Source organism: Carcharodon carcharias (genome assembly GCF_017639515.1).
Source record: "Carcharodon carcharias isolate sCarCar2 chromosome 27 unlocalized genomic scaffold, sCarCar2.pri SUPER_27_unloc_1, whole genome shotgun sequence".
Lineage (NCBI taxonomy): Eukaryota > Metazoa > Chordata > Chondrichthyes > Lamniformes > Lamnidae > Carcharodon > Carcharodon carcharias.
The window spans coordinates 5,508,868-5,534,236 of NW_024470624.1; the positions used below are offsets into that span (position 1 = coordinate 5,508,868).

The window sequence follows — 25,369 nt, forward strand, 5'->3', positions numbered from 1 at the left end:
GCAGGTAGAGAGTGACTCTCCTGTTCATCTTTCCCAGCAGCTAGAGAGTGACTCTCCTGTTCATCTTTCCCAGCAGGTAGAGAGTGACTCTCCTATTCCCATTTCCCAGCAGGTAGAGAGTGACTCTCCTGTTCATCTTTCCCAGCAGGTAGAGAGTGACTCTCCTGTTCCCATTTCCCAGCAGGTAGAGAGTGACTCTCCTGTTCATCTTTCCCAGCAGGTAGAGAGTGACTCTCCTGTTCCCATTTCCCAGCAGGTAGAGAGTGACTCTCCTGTTCCCGTTGCCCAGCAGGTAGAGAGTGACTCTCCTGTTCATCTTTCCCAGCAGGTAGAGAGTGACTCTCCTGTTCCCATTTCCCAGCAGGTAGAGAGTGACTCTCCTGTTCATCTTTCCCAGCAGCTAGAGAGTGACTCTCCTGTTACCATTTCCCAGCAGGTAGAGAGTGACTCTCCTGTTCATCTTTCCCAGCAGGTAGAGAGTGACTCTCCTGTTCCCATTTCCCAGCAGGTAGAGAGTGACTCTCCTGTTCATCTTTCCCAGCAGGTAGAGAGCGACTCTCCTGTTCATCTTTCCCAACAGGCAGTAAGTGACTCCCCTGTTACTATTTCTCAGCAGGTAAAGAGTGAGGATCCTTCAATCGATTCCCAGCAGATGGAGAGTGACAGCGGCTGCGATCCAAGTTCTGGCTGTGAAATGTCCGCCCAGGAAGAAGGTTCCGGTGAAACCACCCCACTGGAGGGGAGCCTGACCCCCAGCACTGAAGGTAGAGACTGAGGGCACAACGCCCACAACCCAGCAGCAGATGGGACTTGGGCAATGGGCCAGGCCCCCCTCTGATCTCCCGTCATTGGTTAAAGGGGCCTGGGCCAGCTGCCCTCTCACCTGTGGGTGACAGAGGCCAAAAGATACCAGCAACAATATCCTCCTGTCACCCATCCCCAGCCCCGGGACAGGCCCCGAACCTAGACCTCACCAGGGTTGAGTAGGCCCCGCCGTGGTCAGTTAGGCCCCAACAAGATCAACCAGACCTCACCAGGGTTGAGTAGGCCACACTCTGATCAGTTTGGCTCCAGCAAGGTCAAGCAGGCCTCACCAGGGTTGAGTAGGCCCTGCTTGAGTCAGTTAGGCCCCAGCAAGGTCAAGCAGGCCTCACCAGGGTCGAGTAGGCCCTGCTTGGGCCAGTTAGGCCCCAGCAAGGTCAAGCAGGCCTCACCCGGGTTGAGTAGGCCCTGCTTGGGTTAGTTAGGCCCCAGCAAGGTCAACCAGGCCTCAGGGTTGAATAGGTCCTTCCCAGAAGGTAGAGAGTGACGTTCCTGTTCATCCTTCCCAGCAGGTAGAGAGTGGCGTTCCTGTTCATCTTTCCCAGCAGGTAGAGAGTGACGTTCCTATTCATCTTTCCCAGCAGGTAGAGAGTGACGTTCCTGTTCATCTTTCCCAGCAGGTAGAGAGTGACGTTCCTGTTCATCTTTCCCAGCAGGTAGAGAGTGACTCTCCTGTTCCCGTTTCCCAACAGCTAGAGAGTGACTCTCCTGTTCCCATTCCCCAACAGGTAGAGAGTGACTCTCCTGTTCCCATTCCCCAACAGGTAGAGAGTGACTCTCCTGTTCCCATTCCCCAACAGGTAGAGAGTGACTCTCCTGTTCCCATTCCCCAACAGGTAGAGAGTGAGGATCCTTCTGTCGATTCCCAGCAGATGGAGAGTGACAGCTAGGGTCAGTTAGGCCCCAGCAAAGTCAACCAGACCTTACCAGGGTTGAGTAGGTCCCAGCAAGATCAACCAGGCCTTACCAGGGTTGAGTCGGCCCCGCCGGGTCAGTTAGGCCCCAGCAAGGTCAACCAGGCCTCACCAGGGTCGAGTAGGCCCCTCCTGGGTCACTGAGGCCCCAGCAAGGTAAACCAGGCCTCACCAGGTTCGAGTAGGCCCTGCTCTGGTCAGTTTGGCCCCAGCAAGGTCAAGCAGGCCTCACCAGGGACGTGTGGGCCCTGATTGGGTCAGTTAGGCGCCAGCAAGGTCAACCAGGCCTTACCAGGGTTAAGTAGGTCCCAGCAAGGTCAACCAGGCCTCACCAGGGTCGAGTAGTACCTGTCCGGTTCGAATTGGACCTTCGGCTTAAATGGGGCTGTCCCAGCCAAGGTCAGCTTGGCCCCCAAGCAGGTCACATCGGCTCAATAGGCCCTTCATGCCTCCCTTAACAGGAACACCATTTCTCATAGAGCTCCTTTGGCTCTGCTCGACCCGCAATCAGGACAGAAGGCAGGGAACCGATGGGGGTTGAGTGCAAGCCGGGTAATGTGCCCCTTGGTTGCTGAGGGAACGTAGATTTCGGTGAGGGAGCCGGGTCTGTCGGGGTCTGAGGAGGTCGTCAGTGAGGGAGGAGGGGCTGTGAGGGTATGAGGGGGTTTTCAGCGAGGGAGGATGGGCTGTGAGGGTATGAGGGGGTCATCTGTGAGGGAGGAGGGGCTGTGAGGGTATGAGGGGCTTGTCAATGAGGGAAGAGGGACTGTGAGGGTATGAGGGGGTCGTCAATGTGGGAAGAGGGTCTGTGAGAGTATGAGGGGGTCGTCAGTGAGGGAGGAGGGGCTATGAGGGTATGAGGGGCTCGTCAATGAGGGAAGAGTGGCTGTGAGGGTATGAGGGGCTCGTCAATGAGGGAAGAGGGGCTGTGAGGGTATGAGGGGGACATCAGCGAGGGAGGAGGGGCTGTGAGGGTATGAGTGGGTCGTCAGTGAGGGAAGAGGGGCTGTGAGGGTATGAGGGGTTTGTCAGTGAAGGAGGAGGGGCTGTGAGGGTATGAGGGGGTCGTCAGTGAGGGAGGAGGGTCTGTGAGGGTATGAGGGGGTCGTCAGGGAGGAGGGGCTGTGAGGGTATGAGGAGGTCATCAGTGAGGGAGGAGGGGCTTTGACGGGATGGTTGGTGAGTGCGGTGGGCCTGTGAGGGTGGATGGTGTCGGTGGCTCTTTCTCTCGCGCTTTCTCCCTCCCGCTCTTTCTCTCGCTGTTTCTCCCTCCCGCTCTTTCTCTCGCTGTTTCTCCCTCCCGCTCTTTCTCTCGCTGTTTCACCCTCCCGCTCTTTCTCTCGCTGTTTCTCCCTCCCGCTCTTTCTCTCGCGCTTTCTCCCTCCCATTCTTTCTCTCGCTCAATCTCCCTCCCGCTCTTTCTCCCTCCCGCTCTTTCTCTCGTGCTTTTCCCCCCTCGCTCTTTCTCTCGCTTTTCCCCCTCCCGATCCCTCTCTCGCTCTCTCTACTTCTCTCTCCCTCCCTCTCGATCCCTCTCTCTCCCCCTCTTCCCCCCACTCCCTCTTTTCCACCCTCCCTTTGTTCCCCGCTCCCTCCCTCCCTCTGTTCCCCTCCCACCTCCTGCTCCCTCCCACTCTCTCTCTCTCTCCTTGCTCCCTCTCTCGTTCTCTCCATTTCTCTCTCTCTCTCTGACCGTATTTACCGACCCTCTGTTCACAGAGAAGTCACCATCACCCATTCCCCTGAGCTCAGTCAAGGTGGAGAGCAGCGAGAGTGTTGGAACAGAGAGGTCGCAGCCCAGCTCCCCCAGCCCCCAGCTGGAAACGACAGAGCAGGTGAGCAGTTGGGGCGGGAGGAAATGGGTGGCCTGCATTGGGTGAGGGGCCTGGTGATGACAAGAGGGGAGGGGCTGAGGGGCGCAGCGTTGGGAAGACAGGGCGGTGGTGAGAAGTGTGGTGTTGGGAACAAGGGGTGTCAAGGGGGTAGAAACCACAGCGAGGATTCTGGAGAGAGTGACTCTCCTGTTCCCGTTTCCCAGCAGGTAGCGAGTGACTCTCCTGTTCCCGTTTCCCAGCAGGTAGAGAGTGACTCTCCTGTTCATCTTTCCCAGCAGGTAGAGAGTGACTCTCCTGTTCCCGTTTCCCAGCAGGTAGAGAGTGACTCTCCTGTTCCGATTTCCCAGCAGGTAGAGAGTGACTCCCCTGTTCATCTTTCCCAGCAGGTAGAGAGTGACTCTCCTGTTCCCGTTTCCCAGCAGGTAGAGAGTGACTCCCCTGTTCATCTTTCCCAGCAGGTAGAGAGTGACTCTCCTGTTCCCGTTTCCCAGCAGGTAGAGAGTGACTCTCCTGTTCATCTTTCCCAGCAGGTAGAGAGTGACTCTCCTGTTCCCGTTTCCCAGCAGGTAGAGAGTGACTCTCCTGTTCCCGTTTCCCAGCAGGTAGAGAGTGACTCTCCTGTTCATCTTTCCCAGCAGGTAGAGAGTGACTCTCCTGTTCCCGTTTCCCAGCAGGTAGAGAGTGACTCCCCTGTTCATCTTTCCCAGCAGGTAGAGAGTGACTCTCCTGTTCCCGTTTCCCAGCAGGTAGAGAGTGACTCTCCTGTTCATCTTTCCCAGCAGGTAGAGAGTGACTCTCCTGTTTCCATTTCCCAGCAGGTAGAGAGTGACTCTCCTGATCCTGTTTCCCAGCAGGTAGAAACTGACTCTCCTGTTCCCGATTCCCAGCAGGTAGAGAGTGACTCTCCTGTTCCCATTTCCCAGCAGGTAGAAACTGACTCTCCTGTTCCCGTTTCCCAGCAGGTAGAGAGTGACTCTCCTGTTCCCGTTTCCCAGCAGGTAGAGAGTGACTCCCCTGTTCATCTTTCCCAGCAGGTAGAGAGTGACTCTCCTGTTCCCGTTTCCCAGCAGGTAGAGAGTGACTCTCCTGTTCATCTTTCCCAGCAGGTAGAGAGTGACTTTCCTGTTCCCATTCCCCATTAGGTAGAGAGTGACTCCCCTGTTCCGATTTCCCAGCAGGTAGAGAGTGACTCTCCTGATCCAGTTTCCCAGCAGGTAGAAACTGACTCTCCTGTTCCCGATTCCCAGCAGGTAGAGAGTGACTCTCCTGTTCCAGTTTCCCAACAGGTGGAGAGTGATTCTCCTGTTCCCATTTCCCAGCAGGTAGCGAGTGACTCTCCTGTTCCCATTTCCCAGCAGGTAGAAACTGACTCTCCTGTTCCTGATTCCCAGCAGGTAGAGAGTGACTCTCCTGTTCCCATTTCCCAGCAGGTAGCGAGTGACTCTCCTGTTCCCATTTCCCAGCAGGTAGAGAGTGACTCTCCTGTTCCAGTTCCGCAGCAGGTAGAGAGTGACTCTCCTGTTCCCGTTTTCCAGCAGGTAGAGAGTGACTCTCCTGTTCATCTTTCCCAGCAGGTAGAGAGTGACTCTCCTGTTCCTGTTTCCCAGCAGCTAGAGAGTGACTCTCCTGTTCCCATTTCCCAGCAGGTAGAGAGTGACTCTCCTGTTCCCATTTCCCAGCAGGTAGAGAGTGACTCCCTGTTCCCATTTCCCAGCAGGTAGAGAGTGACTCCCTGTTCCCATTTCCCAGCAGGTAGAGAGTGACTCTCCTGTTCCCGATTCCCAGCAGGTAGAGAGTGACTCTCCTGTTCCCATTTCCCAGCAGGTAGAGAGTGACTCTCCTGTTCCCATTTCCCAGCAGGTAGAGAGTGACTCCCTGTTCCCATTTCCCAGCAGGTAGAGTGACTCTCCTGTTCCCGATTCCCAGCAGGTAGAGAGTGACTCTCCTGTTCCCATTTCCCAGCAGGTAGAGAGTGACTCTCCTGTTCCCATTTCCCAGCAGGTAGAGAGTGACTCTCCTGTTCCCGATTCCCAGCAGGTAGAGAGTGACTCTCCTGTTCCCATTTCCCAGCAGGTAGAGAGTGATGTTTCTGTCCCCGTTTCCCGGCAGACTCGGAGTGACTGCCCTTCTCATTTTTCCCAGCAGGCTAACAATGACGGTCCAGCAGTCGATGCACAGCAGGTGGAGGGTGACTGCAGCAGCCAGCCCAGCTTTGGCCCCGAGGTGCCTGCTGTTCCCGAGGAAGGTTCCGGTGAAAGCGCCTTGCCGGAGTGGAGCTTGACCCCCAGCACAGAAGGTAGAGACCGAGGGCACAGCGCCCACGCCCAAGCAGCTGACCAGCAGAGGAAGGGGCTGCCCCCTGCCCTCCTGTCCACTTGGCAACAGGCCCCGAGCCTGCGTATGACCTCTCACATCTGGCTGGCAGGGGCCAAAGAGCACTCCCCCAAACCACCCAGCAATGGCCTCCTGTGCCCTTGCCCCTCAGGGGAACAGGGTCAAGCGGGTACTGTGGGTGTTGCGCACGCAAGAAACAGGAGGAGACCACTCGGCCCGTCGAGCCTGCTCCCCCATTCAACATGGTCGCGGCTGCTCTTGGGCTTCGGCTCCACTTTCCCTGCCCGTCTCCACTTTCCCTTCCTCAACACCGCCCCCCCCAGCTACCAAGAGAGAAGAGAGACCGGAAATCTGTCCATCCTGGCCTTAAATGTCTTCAGTGATGGGGAGCGTCTGCTACCCCCCCCCTTCCCTGGGGTGGAGAATCCCAAAGATTCACAAACTCTCCAAGTGAAGAAATTTCTCCGCGTCCTGGTCCCCAAAATGTCCGGCCCCCTCATCCCGAGACTCTGCCCCTCATCTCCCCTGCAACCCACCCCCACCCCCCCCCCCCCCCCCCACCCCCCCTCCATCCCGGGTGTTTTAGATTCTGGGCGTCCGCCCTGTCGAACCCCCCACTTCAGAACCGCACGGGTCCCGACGAGGTCGCCTCTCGTTCTCCTCGATTCCCGGAGAATCCGAGCCCGGTTTTACTCAGCCTCTCGTCGCAGGACAACCCACCCCCTCCTCCCCACCTCCTCCACTCCCCCCCTCATCCCGGGGACCCATTGAGTGAACCTTCCCCCCGCTCCGTCTCCAAGGCGAGTCTGTCCTTCCTTCAAACGCGGAGACCAAAGCCGCACAGCGCTCTCCCCGCTCCGGACACGGTCTCACCAAAACCCTGTAACAATCTCAGCCAGACGTCCTTATTCTCGGTAGATCCTGCCTGAGTTGCGCAGGCCCCGCAAGAGCTTTACAGGCCTCACCAGTAGGCCGAGTAGGCCCTGCCCGGGGTTGACTAGGCCCCAGGCAGGTCACGTTGACTCTGTGGGACATACGTGTCCGTCTGAGAGGCTGGGAATCCTGCGGAGAGTCACTCACCTCCTGACTCTCTCTCTCTCTCTCTCTCTCTCTCTCTCTCTCTCTCTCTCTCTCTCTCCCCCCACCCCCCCGCCCCACAAAGCCTGTCCACCATCTACACGGCACAAGTCAGGAGTGTGATGGGACACTCTCCCCCCACTTGCCTGGATGAGTGCGGCTCCCACAACACTTGAGAAGCTCGACACCGTCCAGGACAAAGCAGCCCCCGCTCGATCGGCACCCCATCCACCAACATTCACTCCCCCCACCACCGACGCACAGCAGCAGCAGTGTGTGTACCATCTACAAGATGCACTGCAGCAACTCACCGAGGCTCCTTCGACAGCACCTTCCAAACCCACGACCGCTACCGTCTAGAAGGACGAGGGCAGCAGACGCACGGGGAACACCCCCACCTGGAAGTTCCCCCTCCGAGCCGCACTCGCCATCCTGACTTGGGAATATATCGGCCGTCCCTTCACTGTCGCCGGGTCAAAATCCTGGGAACTCCCTCCCTCACAGCGCGGTGGGTGTACCTACACCACAGGGGGCTGCGGCGGCTCAAGGCGGCGGCTCACCCACCGCCACCACCTTCTCAAGGGGGCAGCTAGGGGGATGGGGGCAATAAATGCTGGGCCCGGCCCAGCGAGGCCCACGTCCCCGTGAATGAATAAAAAAGCACTGGTTGGGGGGGAAGGGGTTGGTGGGATTGAGTTGGGGGAGGTGAAGTGTGTGAACCTTGGTCTAAATCTCCCTCTTTTGCTCCCCGCTCACAGTCACAAGGCCTTATACCACCAGCATCGACAGCCCGGTCCCACCGAACCTGCCAGAGAAAAGCGACACTTCTCTGATGCGTAAGTTATTCTCTCTCTCTCTCTCTCTCTCTCTGTCTCTGAAAGCGGCCTGGGGTGGGGGAATCTGAGGATGGACGGGGGTTGGCGAGGGAAAGAGGGGGTGGCAAGTGGGGGTGCGCACGACCTTTGTAAAGGAGCCTCGCTGAGGCCCAGCGCTGCACTGCTGGTGGGCCAGGCGTCACCGTGCTGTGGCGGGGACTGCGCGGGCCAGGCGGATTCAGGCACGTCTCCCCAGGCCACAGGGAGCAGCCCAGCTGCCCGGGCCGCTGGCTGCCTTCCCTGGGCCTGGGCCTGGGCCTGAGCCTGGGCCTGGGGTGGAGCTGGGCCGCCTTGACTCGGGCCCTGGAGGCCAGGATGCCCTCGGCAGGCTCAGCCAGACTTGTGCAGAGGCCCCGCCCAATTCGCCCAGGCAGGGCCCGGGGTTCCCTCGGCCCAGAAGGGAAGCCCCGGCCCAGCCTGGTTCACGGCCGGCCCAGTCCGATAGTTCCCCCCACCCCCCCGGCCCAGTCCGATAGATCCCCCCACTCCCCCGGCCCAGTCCGATAGTTCCCCCCACCCCCCCGGCCCAGTCCGATAGTTCCCCCCACCCCCCCGGCCCAGTCCGATAGTTCCCCCCACCCCCCCGGCCCAGTCCGATAGATCCCCCCACTCCCCCCGGCCCAGTCCGATAGTTCCCCCCACCCCCCCGGCCCAGTCCGATAGTTCCCCCCCACCCCCCCGGCCCAGTCCGATAGTTCCCCCCACCCCCCCGGCCCAGTCCGATAGTTCCCCCCACCCCCCCGGCCCAGTCCGATAGTTCCCCCCACCCCCCCGGCCCAGTCCGATAGTTCCCCCCCACCCCCCCGGCCCAGTCCGATAGTTCCCCCCACTCCCCCGGCCCAGTCCGATAGTTCCCCCCACCCCCCCGGCCCAGTCCGATAGTTCCCCCCACCCCCCCGGCCCAGTCCGATAGTTCCCCCCCACTCCCCCGGCCCAGTCCGATAGTTCCCCCCACTCCCCCGGCCCAGTCCGATAGATCCCCCCCACTCCCCCGGCCCAGTCCGATAGTTCGCCCCACTCCCCCGGCCCAGTCCGATAGTTCCCCCCACTCCCCCGGCCCAGTCCGATAGTTCGCCCCACTCCCCCGGCCCAGTCCGATAGTTCCCCCTGGCCCAGTCCGATAGTTCCCCCTGGCCCAGTCCGATAGTTCCCCCTGGCCCAGTCCGATAGTTCCCCCTGGCCCCAGCCCAGACCAATAGTTCCCCACCACCGGTCCCCAGCCCCGTGCGAGAGTCCCGCAGGCTCTGCCCAGTCAGGCGCATTCGGCCATCCCAGGGTCGGGTCGGCTTTGCTTGCGCCGAGCAGCCCCTTCTCGGGCCAAAGGAGCTAAAGCAGGACCGAGCAGGCCCCGGCGTGGTGGCACAGGCAGCATCCAGCACCGAGCAGCCAAGCAGGCCCTGCCGGGGTGAGTAGGCCCCGGCGTGGTAGCACAGGGAGCCTGCAGCGCTGAGAAGCCGAGCAGGCCCTGATACGAACGCGTTTTTCAGGCCATTTTGGCTCCAAGGCCCTGCATTCAGGACGAGGAGGGGGTGGGGAGGAGTCGGTTGGGGGGGGGGGGTTGCGGGGAATGAACTGCAGCGTGACCCTCAGCCTAAATGGTACCTCTTTCATCCCCTGCCCAGTCATGAACAATTACACCTTCAACATCGGCAACCTGACGCCGGCAAGCCTCCCAGAGACAGGTAACGGAAGTTTCCAGAACCTCACTCACTGCGATCGACTCCTCGGGGTAGGGGAGGCGGTGGGGCCGGTGTGGCGGGGTGGGGGAGGGAGGGCGGTGGTGAGCGCGTGGCGTTTGGGTGGCGATAGGCCGAGGCCTGGCACTGCCCCCTCGCTGGTGCCCGGGGACGTCTCGGCCCCCAAGTGCCGGTTCCCCCCCCCGCCCCCCGGGGCCCAGGCGGCCCTGTTGCCCTCGGTGGAGTTGGGCCACCTTTGACCGGATTCCCCCGAGCTCCCACCGGGCCCAGGCTGGCTTCGGGAGAGGCCTGCGGTGGTGCGTTAGCCTGGCAAAGGCCTGGGCCGGGCTGGCCCCCTCCCACCTGCACCCCCACCGCCACCACCACCACCACCAAGGCTAACCGGACCCACCCCCAACGTGCCCCGCCCCGAGCAGGCTTTGGAACTCAGTGGGACTCAGTTCCGGGCAGGGGGCCAGAAGGAGGGGCTGGGTGCGGTCGAGAGCTGACGAGCGGTCCATCCCCCCACCCACCCCACCCCCCTGCCCTGGTCTAAAATTTCCCTCTTTCTTTCCCGACCAGCAGCCGCGAACGTTTACACCATCAACATCAACAGCCCGGCACCGCCGAGTCTGCCGGAGAAAGGTAACGCGCGTTCTGGGGCATGAGGTAGTTTTCTTTGAACGCTCTGTGAAAGAGGCCTGCGGTGTGGAATGGAGGGGGTGCGGGTGTTACCGAGGCCTGCGGTGTGGAATGGAGGGGGTGAGGGGGGGGCGAGGGTGTTACCGAGGCCTGCGGTGTGGAATGGAGGGGGCGAGGGTGTTACCGAGGCCTGCGGTGTGGAATGGAGGGGGTGAGGGTGTTACCGAGGCCTGCGGTGTGGAATGGAGGGGGCGAGGGTGTTACCGAGGCCTGCGGTGTGGAATGGAGGGGGTGAGGGTGTTACCGAGGCCTGTGGTGTGGAATGGAGGGGGTGAGGGTGTTACCGAGGCCTGCAGTGTGGAATGGAGGGGGCGAGAGTGTTACCGAGGCCTGCAGTGTGGAATGGAGGGGGTGATGGGGGGTGCAGGTGTTACCGAGGCCTGCGGTGTGGAATGGAGGGGGCGAGGGGGGGGCGAGGGTGTTACCGAGGCCTGCGGTGTGGAATGGAGGGGGCGAGGGGGGGGCGAGGGTGTTACCGAGGCCTGCGGTGTGGAATGGAGGGGGCGAGGGGGGGGGGGCGAGGGTGTTACCGAGGCCTGCGGTGTGGAATGGAGGGGGCGAGGGTGTTACCGAGGCCTGCGGTGTGGAATGGAGGGGGTGAGGGTGTTACCGAGGCCTGCAGTGTGGAATGGAGGGGGTGCGGGTGTTACCGAGGCCTGCAGTGTGGAATGGAGGTGGCGAGGGTGTTACCGAGGCCTGCGGTGTGGAATGGAGGGGGCGAGGGGGGGTGCGGGTGTTACCGAGGCTTGCGGTGTGGAATGGAGGTGGCGAGGGTGTTACCGAGGCCTGCGGTGTGGAATGGAGGGGGTGCGGGTCTTACCGAGGTCTGCAGTGTGGAATGGAGGTGGCGAGGGTGTTACGGAGGCCTGCGGTGTGGAATGGAGGGGGTGAGGGGGGTGCAGGTGTTACGACACAGCCGGTGGTAAATGCTAAGCTGTTCAGACCCCGGAGAGAAGCTCGAAACCACTGTCGTAACCCATTTTTTGCAATTCGTACTTTTCGAGATGCCGGCTTTGAACTCGGTAGTAATAAGACCACCGAGTTTCAAGAGGATTTTTTACAAGCCTAAATTAAACATTTATTAGTTAAAGGATTGTGAGCACATACATAGCTCTACAAATTTTTTCGATAATAACTTCCTACCAAAAAAATCCCCTAATTAATCTGACTCCCAGTGATGCCTCTGTTAAGGCAGCAGTAAAACACACAGAATTAAACAGACCCCTGGCAAGGGCCAATCGCATTCAAAATGAGTTTCTTTCGGCTCTGGGCCCATGCAGACAGCGGCTGGAGGCTTTAGATCTTCGAATCCCTCTCCCCTTTTACCAACCGCCTTCTCTTCCTTTATACATATTTTCCCCTATGAATACAAATTCTCATTGTTTCACTCGGCTTTTTGAACTTTATCTCTTCTAACAATAAAACCCTTTCATAACGCCAATTTTATAAGGGAGCTTTGGAAAAAAATGTAAACACGTTATTTGGTTTCTCCCGCTCTTTTGAATGGTTTGTTCAAAAATGCGAATCGGCCCCCTTTATACTTCACCTTGCAGCTTCCCTATGTTTACCTAACTACCATTTCAAACCTCCTTCTCTCCTGTCCAACAAAGCCTCTAGACCAGCTGGCTTTAATCCAATTAATACACACACACACACACACACAGACACACAGACACACACACACACATACACATACACATACACACACATACACACACAGACACAGACACACAGACACACACACACACATACACATACACACACACACACACACACACACACACACATACACACACACATACACACACACACACACACACACACACACACACACACACAGACACACACACACACACACACAGAGACACACACAGACACACAGAGACACACAGACACACACACACACACACACGTATACATACACACACACACACGTATACACACACACACACACACACACACACACACACACACATATACATACACACACACACGTATACACACACACACAGACACACACATACACACACACACACACACACACACACACACACACACACACACACGGACACGGACACCCCTAGAACTCTATTTTAAAATGATTTCCAAAAACACTATGGACATTATTATATCCTCCTGGCAGCAGGGAAGGGTGCTGGTGGCCTGTGTAAGGTGCCACGCGGTAAAGCGCGTCCAGCCTAGGCATCACTAGGTAGTCACCAAGGGTAGGACAGCCCTGCTGGGATGACGAGGTTCTCCCCTGGTCCTGGGAGTCCGTCCGGTGGTTCCTGGGCCACTGGCCTCCCTGCGGCCTTGCGGGCCTCAGCAGAGTTTAGGGCTGCCCTGACCGGCGACCTGGAGCCTCCCGCTGGGCTCGGGCAGGCCTCACGAGAGGCCTGCGGCGCACGGCCGGCCTCACCAAGAGCAGGGAGGCCACCCCGTGTCAAGGCCGCGCGAGCCTCGTTCGGGGGTGGTGCCAGGGCCCGGCCCAGAACCGAGTAGGCCCGAAGCAGGTCGTGTCGCCCCAGCGGGATAGTCGCGCCTCTGATTTAAAAGGTTGGGGGGGGGGGGGGGATTCCTGTGTTCGTTTCGGACCTGCCCGGGAACAGGAGGATGGGAGGAGCTGGAGCGTTCGAAGGAGCGGGGGTGATGGTGGGGGGGTGGGGGTGGTGGTGGGAGGGAGGTGGGGAGGAAGGGCGGTCCGCAACTTGGTCTTAAACCTCCCTCTTTACCTCCCGGCTCGCAGTCTTGAACAACTACACGATCAACATCAGCAACCCGACACCGCCCAGCCTGCTGGAGAAAGGTAACACGTTTTCGGCGCTGTTGATTCAGGCCACTGGCCCTTTGAAGGTGGCCACGGGCTGAGGCCTGGCGCTGCCCAGCTATCAGCCAGGCCTCGCTCGCGTCTGGGGTTGGGGGGTGGTGGTGGGGGTGGGCACAGCCCTGGCGGGATCATTGCCGCTCTCCCTCGGCCCTGGGCGTACTCCAGCTGCCTGGGGTCGCAGGCCTCGCTGGGCTCACCCGGGCCTCAGTAGAGTCGGGCCGCCCTGACTAGGTCCCTCGAGTCCCCGCCGGGCTCAGGCCGTCTTCCCGAGGGGCCTGCCATGTTGTGCTGGCCTCGCAAAGGCCCCATCCGGGTCGTGCAGGCACCCCCCCCCCCACCCCCCACCGAGGGTCATCTAGGCCCCATCTGGGTCAAGTAGGCCCCTCCAGGGTCTTCCAGGCACTGTCTGGGTCAAGTAGGCCCCTTGAGGGTCACCTAGGCCCCATCTGGGTCAGGTAGGCCCCTTGAGGGTCACCTAGGCCCCATCTGGCTCAAGTAGGCCCCTTGAGGGTCACCTAGGCCCCATCTGGCTCAAGTAGGCCCCTTGAGGGTCACCTAGGCCCCTCGAGGGCCACCTAGGCTCCGTCTGGGTCAAGCAGGGCTTCAGAGTGTCCTCTAGGGCCCTGTCTGGGTCAAGCAGGTCCATCAAGGGTCACCTAGGCCCCGTCTGGGTCAAGCAGGCCACCCCCGAGGGTCTTCCAGGCCCCGTCTGGGTCAAGCAGGTCCCTCAAGGGTCATCTGTGCCCCGTCTGAGTCAAGCAGGCCCTGTCAGGTTCGTACAGGCCCTCAAGTGTTGCTTAAACCCCGTCAGGGTCGACTGGGCCCCAAGCCGGCCTTGTGGACTCAGCGTGGGATATACGTGTCTCCAATTTAAGACGGAATCCGATTTGGAGCTGTTCCGGACAGGGGGATGGGAGGAGTTGGAGGGGTTGAGGGCTGGAGGATGGGTATGAGCCTCGGTGTAACTCTTTCCCTCTTTCTCTCCCCACCCACCACCCCACCAAGTCCCGAACAATTACACCATCAACATCAACAACCCGACACCACCAAGCCTCCTGCAGCAAGGTAACACGCTTTCTGGGCTGAGAGTTTTTTTTTTACAAACCCCCTCTTCGGCGGGGGAGGCAGCTGGAGGGAGTGCGCGTGGCCTTTGTAAGACGCCAAGGCGTCAGCATAGTTTTGTTAAAGGCAAGTCACGATTAACCAATGTATTGGAGTTCCTCAAAGGAGCAACGTGCACTGTAGATAAAGGGGAACCTGTAGATGTGCTGTACTTGGATTTCCAGAAAGCATTTCATAAGATGCCACATCAAAGGTTATTGTAGACAATAAAAGTGCGTGGTGTAGCGGGTAACCGATGAGCCTGGGTAAAGGATTGGTTGGCTGGTAGAAAACTGAGAGTATGCATAAATGGGTTTTTTTTCCCCAATTTGGCAGTACGTGACAAGTGGAATCCCACAGGGGCCTGTGCTGGGGCCCCAACTTTTTACAATTTACTACAATGACTTAGATGAGGGGAGCGAAGGCAGGGTAGCTAAATTTGCAGCTGACACAAAGATAGGTAGGAAAGTATGTTGTGAGGAAGACGTAAGGAGGTAGCAGAAGAATAGTTTGAGCGAGTGGGCAGAAATCTGGCAGATGGAGTACAATGTGGGAAAATGTGAAGGTGTTCACTTTGGCAGGAAGAATGAAAAAGCAGAGTGCTATGTAAACGGAGAACGACTGCAGAATTCGGAGGTGCGGAGGGATCTGGGTGTTCTAGTGCATGAAGTTAGACTGCAGGTACAGCAAGTCATGAAGAAGGCTAATGGAACGCTATCCTATATTGCGAGAGGGATTGAACATAAAAGTTAGGATGTTATGCTTCCGTTGTACAGGGCGTTGGTGAGACTGCCTCTCGAATACCGTGGGCAGCTTTGGTCTCCTTATTTGAGGAAGGGTGTAAATGCGTTGGAGGCGGTTCAGAGGAGGTTTACTGGATTGACGCCCGGAATGAGCGGGTTGTCTTATGGGGAGAGGTGGGACAGACTGGGCTTGTTCCCATTGGAGTTTAGCAGAGTGAGGGGCGATTGGATTGAAGTTTACAAGACCCTGAACGGCCTTGACAAGGCGGGCGTGGGAAGGACGTTTCCTCTTGTGGGTGAGTCCAGAACTAGCGGGGGTGGGGGGGGTGGGGGGGTGGGGGGGGGGGTATGGTGGTGGTGGTGGGTGGTGGTGGTGGGGGGGGTCACTGTTTTAAAATTAGAGGGGTCACCCTTTTAAGATGGAGATTAGGAGAAATGTTTTCTCTCTGGGGAGGCGGGGTCTCTGCCTCAGGAGGCGGGGGAGGCGGGGTCTCTGCCTCAGGAGGCGGGGTCTCTGCCTCAGGAGGCGGGGGAGGCGGGGTCTCTGCCTCAGGAGGCGGGGGAGGCGGGGTCTCTGCCTCAGGAGGCCGGGTCTCTGCCTCAGGAGGCGGGGTCTCTGCCTCAGGAGGCGGGGGAGGCGGGGTCTCTGCTTCAGGAGGCGGGGAGGCGGGGTCTCTGCTTCAGGAGGCGGGGGAGGCGGGGTCTCTGCCTCAGGAGGCGGGGTCTCTGAATATTTTTAAGGCGGAGGGAGATGGATTCTTGTCCGGCGAGGAGATCGAATGTCATCGATGGGGGGGTAGATGGGAACGTGGAACTCAAAACACAAGCAGATCAGCCGTGATCTTATTGAATGACGGAGCAGGGCTCGGGGAGCCGAATGGTCTACTCCTGCTCCTATTTCGTATGCTTGTAAACTGAGATCATACAGGCCCCATCCAGAGTTGCACAGGGCCCACGAGGGTCACGCAGGACTCACAAGGGGCGCACAGGCCCCACCCAGGGGCACACCCAGGGTCACGCAGGCCCCATTCAGAGTTGCACAGGACCCACCTAAGCCACACTGGACTCATGAGGGGCTCACAGGCCCCATCCAGGTTGCACAGGCTCCATCCAGGGGCACCTGGGACCCATCCAGGGCACACAGGCCCAATCCAGGTCGCACAGGCCCAATCCAGGTCGCACAGGCTCCATCCAGGGGCACCTGGGACCCATCCAGGGCACACAGGCCCAATCCAGGTCGCACAGGCCCAATCCAGGTCGCACAGGCCCAATCCAGGTCGCACAGGCCCAATCCAGGTCGCACAGGCCCCGTCCAGGTCGCACAGGCCCCATCCAGGAGCACTTAGGCCCCACGAGGAGCGCACAGGCCCCACAAGAAGTGCACAGGCCCCATCCAGGTCACACAGGCCCAATGAGGAGTGCATAGGCCCTGTCCAGGTCGCCCAGGCCCCGTCCAAGTCGCCCAGGCCCCGTCCAAGTCACACAGGCCCCATCCAGGGGCACACAGGCCCCGTCCAGGGGCACACAGGCCCCGTCCAGGAGCACACAGGCCCCACGAGGAGCGCACAGGCCCCACAAGAAGTGCACAAGCCCCGTCCAGGGCGCACAGACCCCAACCGGCAGCACACAGGCCCCACCCAGGATCGCACAGGCCCCACCCAGGGTCGCACATGCCCCACCCAGGGTCGCACAGGCCCCACGGTGGGACGTATAGGCCACCTCAGGCACGTCCAGGTCAGGATCGCACAGGCCCTCAAGTGGGTCACAATGGGATTCCCATGTCTCTAATTTATAAGGGAATCCGCTTCGTTCAGGACAGCGGGATGGAGGAGTCAGAGGGGTTGAGGGCCAGAGGGCGGGTATGGCCCTCGGTGTAAACTCTCTCCCTCTTTCTCTCCCCACACAGCCCCGAACAATTACACCATCAACATCAACAGCAGCCCGACACCACCCAGCCTCCCAGGGAAAGGTAACGCACTGCCTGAACTCCAGGCTTTTTCTTTGTCTGTCTGTCTGCCTGTCTGTCTCTCTCTCTGTCTGTGTGTAAAAGATTCTCTGGCCTAGGGGAATGATGAGGGCGTAACCTTCGTAAGATGCCACGTTGAGGCCTAGCGCTGCCTTGCGATCAGCCAGGCCTCCCTGCTGCCCACAGGTTGGCACAGCCCTGGGCAGGATAATCCCGGCCTCCCCATGGCCCTGGGAGTGGTCCAGTTGTGGCTGGGCCACTGGTTTCACGGGGATTATGTGGGCCTCGGTGGAGTTGGGCTTGACCGGAGGCCTGGAGCTCCCACCCCGGGGCTCGGGCTGGCCTCACGAGAGGCCTGCCGCGTGGTCCCGGCCTCCCAAAGACCAGGAAGGGCCCGTCAAGAACCACCCAGGAACCCCCGAGGGGCCTTGGGAAATCCTGTCAGGGTCGCTTCGTCCCACTCGGGGTCGCACAGGCCCGGCCAGCGTTGCGCAGGCCCCGGTCCCCCCACGCAGGCTGCACACAGACCGAGGCCCCCCCCGCAGAGGCCCCGGCCTAGGTCACGCAGGCCCCGGTCTAGGTCTCGCAGGCCCCAGCCTAGGTCGCGCAGGCCCCGGCCTAGGTCGCGCAGGCCCCGGCCTGGGTCTCGCAGGCCCCAGCCTAGGTCTCGCAGGCCCCAGCCTAGGTCGCGCAGGCCCCGGCCTAGGTCGCGCAGGCCCCGGCCTGGGTCTCGCAGGCCCCAGCCTAGGTCTCGCAGGCCCCGGCCTGGGTCTCGCAGGCCCCAGCCTAGGTCTCGCAGGCCCCGGCCTGGGTCTCGCAGGCCCCGGCCTAGGTCGCGCAGGCCCCGGCCTAGGTCTCGCAGGTCCAGGCCTAGGTCTCGCAGGTCCAGGCCTAGGTCTCGCAGGTCCAGGCCTAGGTCGTGCAGGTCCAGGCCTAGGTCTCGCAGGGCCCGGCCTAGGTCGCGCAGGGCCCGGCCTAGGTCGCGCAGGCCCCGGCCTAGGTCGCGCAGGTCCAGGCCTAGGTCTCGCAGGTCCAGGCCTAGGTCTCGCAGGGCCCGGCCTAGGTCGCGCAGGCCCCGGCCTAGGTCGCGCAGGGCCCGGCCTAGGTCTCGCAGGTCCAGGCCTAGGTCGCGCAGGTCCAGGCCTAGGTCGCGCAGGCCCCGGCCTAGGTCGCGCAGGGCCCGGCCTAGGTCGCGCAGGGCCCGGCCTAGGTCTCGCAGGTCCAGGCCTAGGTCTCGCAGGGCCCGGCCTAGGTCTCGCAGGGCCCGGCCTAGGTCGCGCAGGCCCCGGCCTAGGTCTCGCAGGGCCCGGCCTAGGTCTCGCAGGGCCCGGCCTAGGTCGCGCAGGCCCCGGCCTAGGTCTCGCAGGGCCCGGCCTAGGTCTCGCAGGTCCAGGCCTAGGTCGCGCAGGCCCCGGCCTAGGTCTCGCAGGGCCCGGCCTAGGTCTCGCAGGTCCAGGCCTAGGTCGCGCAGGGCCCGGCCTAGGTCGCGCAGGCCCCGGCCTAGGTCGCGCAGGCCCCGGCCTAGGTCTCGCAGGGCCCGGCCTAGGTCTCGCAGGGCCCGGCCTAGGTCGCGCAGGCCCCGGCCTAGGTCTCGCAGGGCCCGGCCTAGGTCTCGCAGGGCCCGGCCTAGGTCTCGCAGGCCCCGGCCTAGGTCGCGCAGGCCCCGGCCTAGGTCGCGCAGGGCCCGGCCTAGGTCGCGCAGGGCCCGGCCTGCCACTCAGGCCCCGTCAGTCTTGTACAGGCCCTCGAGTGTCTGTCAGGCCCTGTCAGGGTTGAGCGGGCCTCAAGCCGGCCATGTCGGGCACAGTGGCACACACACACGTGTCTCCGATTTAAGAGGGAATCCGATTTGGAGCTGTTCCGGACGGTGGGTGGGGGGCGGTGGGGAACGGGACGAGTCGGAGGGGACGAGGGCCGGAGGGCGGGTGTGACCCTCGGTCTAAATTCTCTCCCTCTTTCTCTCCCCACTCAACTCTTCCCCCCCCCCCCCCCCTCCCCCCGCTCTCTCCCCCACAGTCCCGAACAATTACACCATCAACATCAACGACAGCCCGACACCACCCAGCCTCCCAGAGCAAGGTAAACACGCTTTCTGAGCTGGGGGAGGTTACTTTACACCCCCTTCTCCCCCCCCCCCCACCCACCCACTCTGTGGACGAGGCCTGCGGGGTGAGGGGGGTGTTGGTGGGGTGGGGGGGGCGGTGTTGGTGGTGGAGGCAGGTGGAGGTCGGGGGTGTTGGTGGCCTTTGGAAGGTGCCAAGCTAAGGCCTCACTGGCACCCAGGGATAGACCAGCCCTGGCAGGAAAACGCCGGTCTCTCTCTCTCTCTCTCTCTCTCTCTCTCTCTCTCCCACCCTGGGAAAGACTGGACCCCCACACCTCCTCCTCCTCTGGGACCGTGAGGGGCCCCGGTAGAGTTAAGCCGCCTCCCAGCAGTCGCCTGGAGCTGGCGTTGGGCTCGGGCCTGCTCGTCAAGAGGCCAGGGAGTCACCCGACTCCGTCAGGAGCTTGCGGGTAGGGAGGGAGGGAGGGAGGGGGAGCTGCAGGCTGAAGGGCAGCCGGTCCCTCGAGTCTAAACTCTCCCTCTCTATCTCCCGCCTCACAGTCGTGAACAATTACACCATCAACATCAACAAACCAACACTACCCAGCCTGCCAGAGAAAGGTAAGATGTTTCCCCTCTCTGTCGCTCTCTCTCTCTCTGTCGCTCTCTCTCTCTCTGTCGCTCTCTCTCTCTCTGTCGCTCTCTCTCTCTCTGTCGCTCTCTCTCTCTCTGTCGCTCTCTCTCTCTCTGTCGCTCTCTCTCTCTCTGTCGCTCTCTCTCTCTCTGTCGCTCTCTCTCTCTCTGTCGCTCTCTCTCTGTCTGTCGCTCTCTCTCTCTCTCTGTCGCTCTCTCTCTCTCTGTCGCTCTCTCTCTCTCTGTGGCTCTCTCTCTCTCTCTGTCGCTCTCTCTCTCTCTGTCGCTCTCTCTCTCTGTCGCTCTCTCTCTCTCTGTCGCTCTCTCTCTCTCTCTCGCTCTCTCTCTGTCGCTCTCTCTCTCTGTCGCTCTCTCTCTCTGTCGCTCTCTCTCTCTGTCGCTCTCTCTCTCTGTCGCTCTCTCTCTCTGTCGCTCTCTCTCTCTGTCGCTCTCTCCCCCCCTCTCTCTCTCTCTGTCGCTCTCTCCCCCCTCTCTCTCTCTGTCCCTCTCTCTCTGTCCCTCTCTCTCTGTCCCTCTCTCTCTGTCCCTCTCTCTCTGTCCCTCTCTCTCTGTCGCTCTCTCTCTCTCTGTCTCTCTCTTCCCCCACTCTCTCTCTCTGTCGCTCTCTCTCTCTCTGTCGCTCTCTCTCTCTGTCGCTCTCTCTCTCTGTCGCTCTCTCTCTCTCTGTCGCTCTCTCTCTCTCTGTCGCTCTCTCTCTCTCTCTGTCGCTCTCTCTCTGTCGCTCTCTCTCTCTGTCGCTCTCTCTCTCTGTCGCTCTCTCTCTCTGTCGCTCTCTCTCTCTGTCGCTCTCTCTCTCTGTCGCTCTCTCTCTCTGTCGCTCTCTCTCTGTCGCTCTCTCTCTGTCGCTCTCTCTCTGTCGCTCTCTCTCTGTCGCTCTCTCTCTGTCGCTCTCTCTCTGTCGCTCTCTCTCTCTGTCTCTCTCTCTCTGTCGCTCTCTCTCTCCCTCTCTCTCTCTCTGTCGCTCTCTCACCCCCCCCCTCTCTCTGTCGCTTTCTCTCTGTCGCTTTCTCTCTGTCGCTCTCTCTCTGTCGCTCTCTCTCTGTCGCTCTCTCTCTGTCGCTCTCTCTCTGTCGCTCTCTCTCTGTCGCTCTCTCTCTGTCGCTCTCTCTCTGTCGCTCTCTCTCTGTCGCTCTCTCTCTGTCGCTCTCTCTCTGTCGCTCTCTCTCTGTCGCTCTCTCTCTGTCCCTCTCTCTCTGTCCCTCTCTCTCTGTCCCTCTCTCTCTGTCCCTCTCTCTCTGTCCCTCTCTCTCTGTCCCTCTCTCTCTGTCCCTCTCCCTCTGTCCCTCTCCCTGTCGCTCTCTCTCTCCCTGTCGCTCTCTCTCTCTCTCTGTCGCTCTCTCTCTCTCTCTGTCGCTCTCTCTCTCTCTGTCGCTCTCTCTCTGTCGCTCTCTCTCTGTCGCTCTCTCTCTGTCGCTCTCTCTCTGTCGCTCTCTCTCTGTCGCTCTCTCTCTGTCGCTCTCTCTCTGTCGCTCTCTCTGTCGCTCTCTCTCTGTCGCACTCTCTCTGTCGCACTCTCTCTCTGTCGCTCTCTCTCTCTGTCGCTCTCTCTCTCTGTCGCTCTCTCTCTGTCGCTCTCTCTCTGTCGCTCTCTCTCTCTGTCGCTCTCTCTCTCTGTCGCTCTCTCTCTCTGTCGCTCTCTCTCTCTGTCGCTCTCTCTCTCTGTCGCTCTCTCTCTCTGTCGCTCTCTCTCTCTCTGTCGCTCTCTCTCTCTGTCGCTCTCTCTCCCTGTCGCTCTCTCTCCCTGTCGCTCTCTCTCCCTGTCGCTCTCTCTCCCTGTCGCTCTCTCTCCCTGTCGCTCTCTCTCCCTGTCGCTCTCTCTCCCTGTCGCTCTCTCTCCCTGTCGCTCTCTCTCCCTGTCGCTCTCTCTCCCTGTCGCTCTCTCTCTCCCCCCCTCTCTCTGTTGCTCTCTCTCCCCCCCTCTCTCTGTTGCTCTCTCTCTGTTGCTCTCTCTCGCTCTCTCTCTGTCGCTCTCTCTCTGTCGCTCTCTCTCTGTCGCTCTCTCTCTGTCGCTCTCTCTCTGTCGCTCTCTCTCTGTCGCTCTCTCTCTGTCGCTCTCTCTCTGTCGCTCTCTCTCTGTCGCTCTCTCTCTGTCGCTCTCTCTCTGTCGCTCTCTCTCTGTCGCTCTCTCTCTGTCGCTCTCTCTCTGTCGCTCTCTCTCTGTCGCTCTCTCTCTGTCGCTCTCTCTCTGTCGCTCTCTCTCTGTCGCTCTCTCTCTGTCGCTCTCTCTCTGTCGCTCTCTCTCTCTGTCGCTCTCTCTCTGTCCCTCTCTCTCTGTCCCTCTCTCTCTCTGTCCCTCTCTCTCTCTGTCCCTCTCTCTCTGTCCCTCTCTCTCTCTGTCCCTCTCTCTCTCTGTCGCTCTCTCTCTCTCTGTCGCTCTCTCTCTCTCTGTCGCTCTCTCTCTCTCTGTCGCTCTCTCTCTCTCTGTCGCTCTCTCTCTCTCTGTCGCTCTCTCTCTCTCTGTCGCTCTCTCTCTCTCTGTCGCTCTCTCTCTCTGTCGCTCTCTCTCTCTCTCTCTCCCTGTCTCTCTCTCTCTCTTCCCCCGCTCTCTCTCTCTCTCTGTATCTCTCTTCCCCCACTCTCTCTCTCTGTCGCTCTCTCTCTCTCTGTCTCTCTCCCCCTCTCTCTCTCCCTGTCGCTCTCTCTCTCCCTGTCGCTCTCTCTCTCTCTGTTGCTCTCTCTGTCTCTCTCTCTCTCTCTTTCCCCCCTCTCTCTCTCTCTCTCTCCCCCTCTCTCTCTCCCCCCACTCTTTCTCTCCCCCTCTCTCTCTCCCCCTCTCTCTCTCCCCCTCTCTCTGTTGCTCTCTCTCTGTTGCTCTCACTCTCTGTCTCTCTCTCTCTCTTCCCCCACTCTCACTCTCTTTCTCTGTTGCTCTCTCTCTCTGCCTCTGTCTCTCTCTCTCTTCCCTTCTCTCTCTCTTCCCCTCTCTCTCTCTTCCCCCTCTCTCTCTTTCCCCCTCTCTCTCTCTCTTTCCCCCTCTCTCTCTCTCTTCCCCCCTCTCTCTCTCTGGCACTCCCTCTCTCTCTCTTTTCCCCCTCTCTCTCTCTCTCTGTCGCTCTCTCTCTGTCCCCCTCTCTCTGTGTCTCTCTCTCTGTCCCCTCTCCCTCTCTGTCCCCCTCTCCCTCTCTGTCCCCGTCTCTCTCTCTCTCTCTCTCTCTCTCTCTCTCCATCCGCCTCTCTCTCTCTGTGTGTGTCCCCATCTCTCTCCCTCTCCCTCCAGCTCCCCCTCTAACACCCTCTTTCTCTCTCTCTCCACCCCCTACTCCCTTCCTTCCTCTCTCTCAATCTCTATCTCCGTCCCCCTCTCTCTCTCTCTCTCTCCCTCTCTCCCTCTCTGTCACCCTTGCTCTCTCTCTCTCTCTCTCCCTCTCTCCCTCTCTGTCACCCTTGCTCTCTCTCTCTCTCTCTCTGCCTCCCTCTCCATGAAAGAGGGCTGGGCTGGGGAGAATGGAGGTTAGACTGTGGGGTGGGGGGAGTGTGTCCGCTGCGAGGTGCCACTCCGGGTCCTGGCGCTGCCCCCCCCTTCCCTGTGGACGACACTGGTGGCCGAGGGGAGCCCAGCCCACTAGACCAGCCTCCCTCCCCCTGTACTGGGCGTAGTCCGGCTGTGGCTGGGCCGCTGGTCTCACTGAGACCCTGCGGGGCCCCCACAGGGGGGAGCAGAGTTTACCGAGCTCCCCCTGGGCCTCGGGCAGGCTCAGCGAGAGGCCCGGCCGTGTTCAACCAGCCTCACCAACGCCTGTCAGGCTGGCAGGGCCCCCGCTGTGCCCACTCAGACCCCCCCTACCCCCGCTGTGCCCACTCAGACCCCCCCACCCCCGCTGTGCCCACTCAGACGCCCCCACCCCCGCTGTGCCCACTCAGACGCCCCCACCCCCGCTGTGCCCACTCAGACACCCCACCCCCGCTGTGCCCACTCAGACCCCCCCACCCCCGCTGTGCCCACTCAGACGCCCCCATCCCCGCTGTGCCCACTCAGACCCCCCCACCCCAGCTGTGCCCACTCAGACCCCCCCACCCCAGCTGTGCCCACTCAGACCCCCCACCCCCGCTGTGCCCACTCAGACCCCCCCGGCTTTGTCCACTCAGACCCCCCCAGCTGTGCTCACTCAGACCCCCGCGGTCCCCTGGGGTAGGGAATCCCGGAGATTCGCAACCCTCCTGAGTACTGAAATCCACCCCCCCCCCCCCCCACCCCCAGCCATTCAGGAAATGCCCTGCAACCCCTGTTTCCCCCCCCCCAGCCCAAGGAGGTTACCATCTCTATCCGCTTTCCTCGCCGCTTGCTGGGACCCTGCCTGCTGACCTCGCTCCCCCCACCCCACCCCGGTGAAGCAGCGGGCATCCCTGGAGGAGCGAGGGGCGGGGGGGGGAGAGCCTTCGGGCGCGGCGAGCGCTCGCTGGCGGACCGGGAGGCGCTGGCGGGAAAGGGGGAGCGGGTTCAAGAGCGAGGGTGGGTGACTTCCGAACCACCTTCAAAAGAGCGCCTCTCGGCTGAGGTAGGCGGGCGGGTTTCGTTCCGTCTCTTTCTCTCTCCACCTATGACGGGAGCCGAGGGTTTACGGTGCGCCGGCAAGCCAGATAGCGGCACCTCCAGCCACGATTTACCCCTCCCAAGGGGTACGACTTGGTGATGGGTGGGGGAGCGTCGGGGCCTGGATATGTGGGACGTGGACGGGAAGGACAGTCAGCACCACCCCCCCCCCCCCCCAATATAAAACAGAAACGCGCCTTTGGCCTGATTTCTTCATTGTGTTTCCTCTGTCTCTCTCTCTCTCTCTCTACCCGCCCCACCTTCCTCCAGATGTGCCAAGCCCCCCCTAATCCCGCACCGGCCTCGACGGACGACAGTCGCCAGGGGGAGGAAGCAAGAAAATTGAGTTTGAAGCCTTCAAGATGGCCGACGCCCTCCTTCGCTCGCACCCCAACGCCCCCCACCCCCCCCCCAAAAGCCTTTCTGGATAGACCCGTTGCCACGACGATGGAGACATTTCCTCCCTCATGAACCAGCCGGCGGGAGGAACCGTGGGGAAACGAGACTCTTTGTATTGTTTAACCCAACCATCTGGAATCAGGACCTTTCGTCCCCTCCTTTTTCTCCCCTCCTCTCTCTCCCTCCGCTCCTCTCTCTCCCTCCCCTCCTCTCTCCCTCCCCTCCTCTCTCTCCCTCCGCTCCTCTCTCTCCTCCCTCCTCTCTCCTCCTCTCTCTCCGCTCCTCTCTCTCCCTCCCCTCCTCTCTCCCTCCTCTCTCTCCCTTCCCTCCTCTCTCTCCCTTCCCTCCTCTCTCTCCCCTCCTCTCTCTCCCTCCTCCTCTCTCTCCCTCCCCTCCTCTCTCCCTCCTCTCTCTCCCTCCCCTCCTCTCTCCCTCCTCTCTCCTCCTCCTCTCTCTCCCTCCTCTCTCTCCCTCCTCTCTCTCCCTTCCCTCCTCTCTCTCCCTCCTCTCTCTCCTCCTCTCTCTCCCTCCTCTCTCTCCCTTCCCTCCTCTCTCTCCCTTCCCTCCTCTCTCTCCCCCTCTCTCTCCCTCCTCTCTCTCCCTCCCCTCCTCTCTCCCTCCTCTCTCTCCCTCCCCTCCTCTCTCCCTCCTCTCTCCGTCCTCTCTCTCTCCCCCTCTCTCTCCCTCCTCTCTCTCCCTTCCCTCCTCTCTCTCCCTCCTCTCTCTCCCCCTCTCTCTCCCTCCTCTCTCTCCCCCTCTCTCTCCCTCCTCTCTCTCCCCCTCTCTCTCCCTCCTCTCTCTCCCCCTCTCTCTCCCTCCTCTCTCTCCCCCTCTCTCTCCCTCCTCTCTCTCTCCTCCTCTCTCTCCCT

The 25,369-nt window shown here is 60.8% G+C and overlaps 1 protein-coding gene across 8 annotated transcripts in view; it reads left to right on the forward strand.

The window, feature by feature from the left end:
- The window catches only part of LOC121273661 (interferon regulatory factor 2-like), a 42,756-nt gene extending 17,984 nt beyond the window's left edge, over window positions 1–24,772 (forward strand). For 4 of the 8 annotated variants that reach the window (XM_041180805.1, XM_041180806.1, XM_041180807.1 and 1 more), the window contains 12 exons: window positions 614–764; window positions 3,456–3,571; window positions 5,714–5,867; window positions 7,741–7,818; window positions 9,480–9,539; window positions 10,116–10,178; window positions 12,982–13,041; window positions 14,068–14,127; window positions 16,813–16,875; window positions 18,889–18,951; window positions 19,478–19,537; window positions 24,372–24,772. In XM_041180805.1, the coding sequence (XP_041036739.1) occupies window positions 614–764; window positions 3,456–3,571; window positions 5,714–5,867; window positions 7,741–7,818; window positions 9,480–9,539; window positions 10,116–10,178; window positions 12,982–13,041; window positions 14,068–14,127; window positions 16,813–16,875; window positions 18,889–18,951; window positions 19,478–19,537; window positions 24,372–24,391 (948 nt within the window). In that variant the 3' untranslated portion in view covers window positions 24,392–24,772. The remainder of the gene's footprint in view (window positions 1–613; window positions 765–3,455; window positions 3,572–5,713; window positions 5,868–7,740; window positions 7,819–9,479; window positions 9,540–10,115; window positions 10,179–12,981; window positions 13,042–14,067; window positions 14,128–16,812; window positions 16,876–18,888; window positions 18,952–19,477; window positions 19,538–24,371) is intronic. The other 4 variants (XM_041180811.1, XM_041180810.1, XM_041180809.1 and 1 more) reach the window with 4 other exon arrangements.
- The last annotated feature ends 597 nt before the right edge of the window (window positions 24,773–25,369 follow it).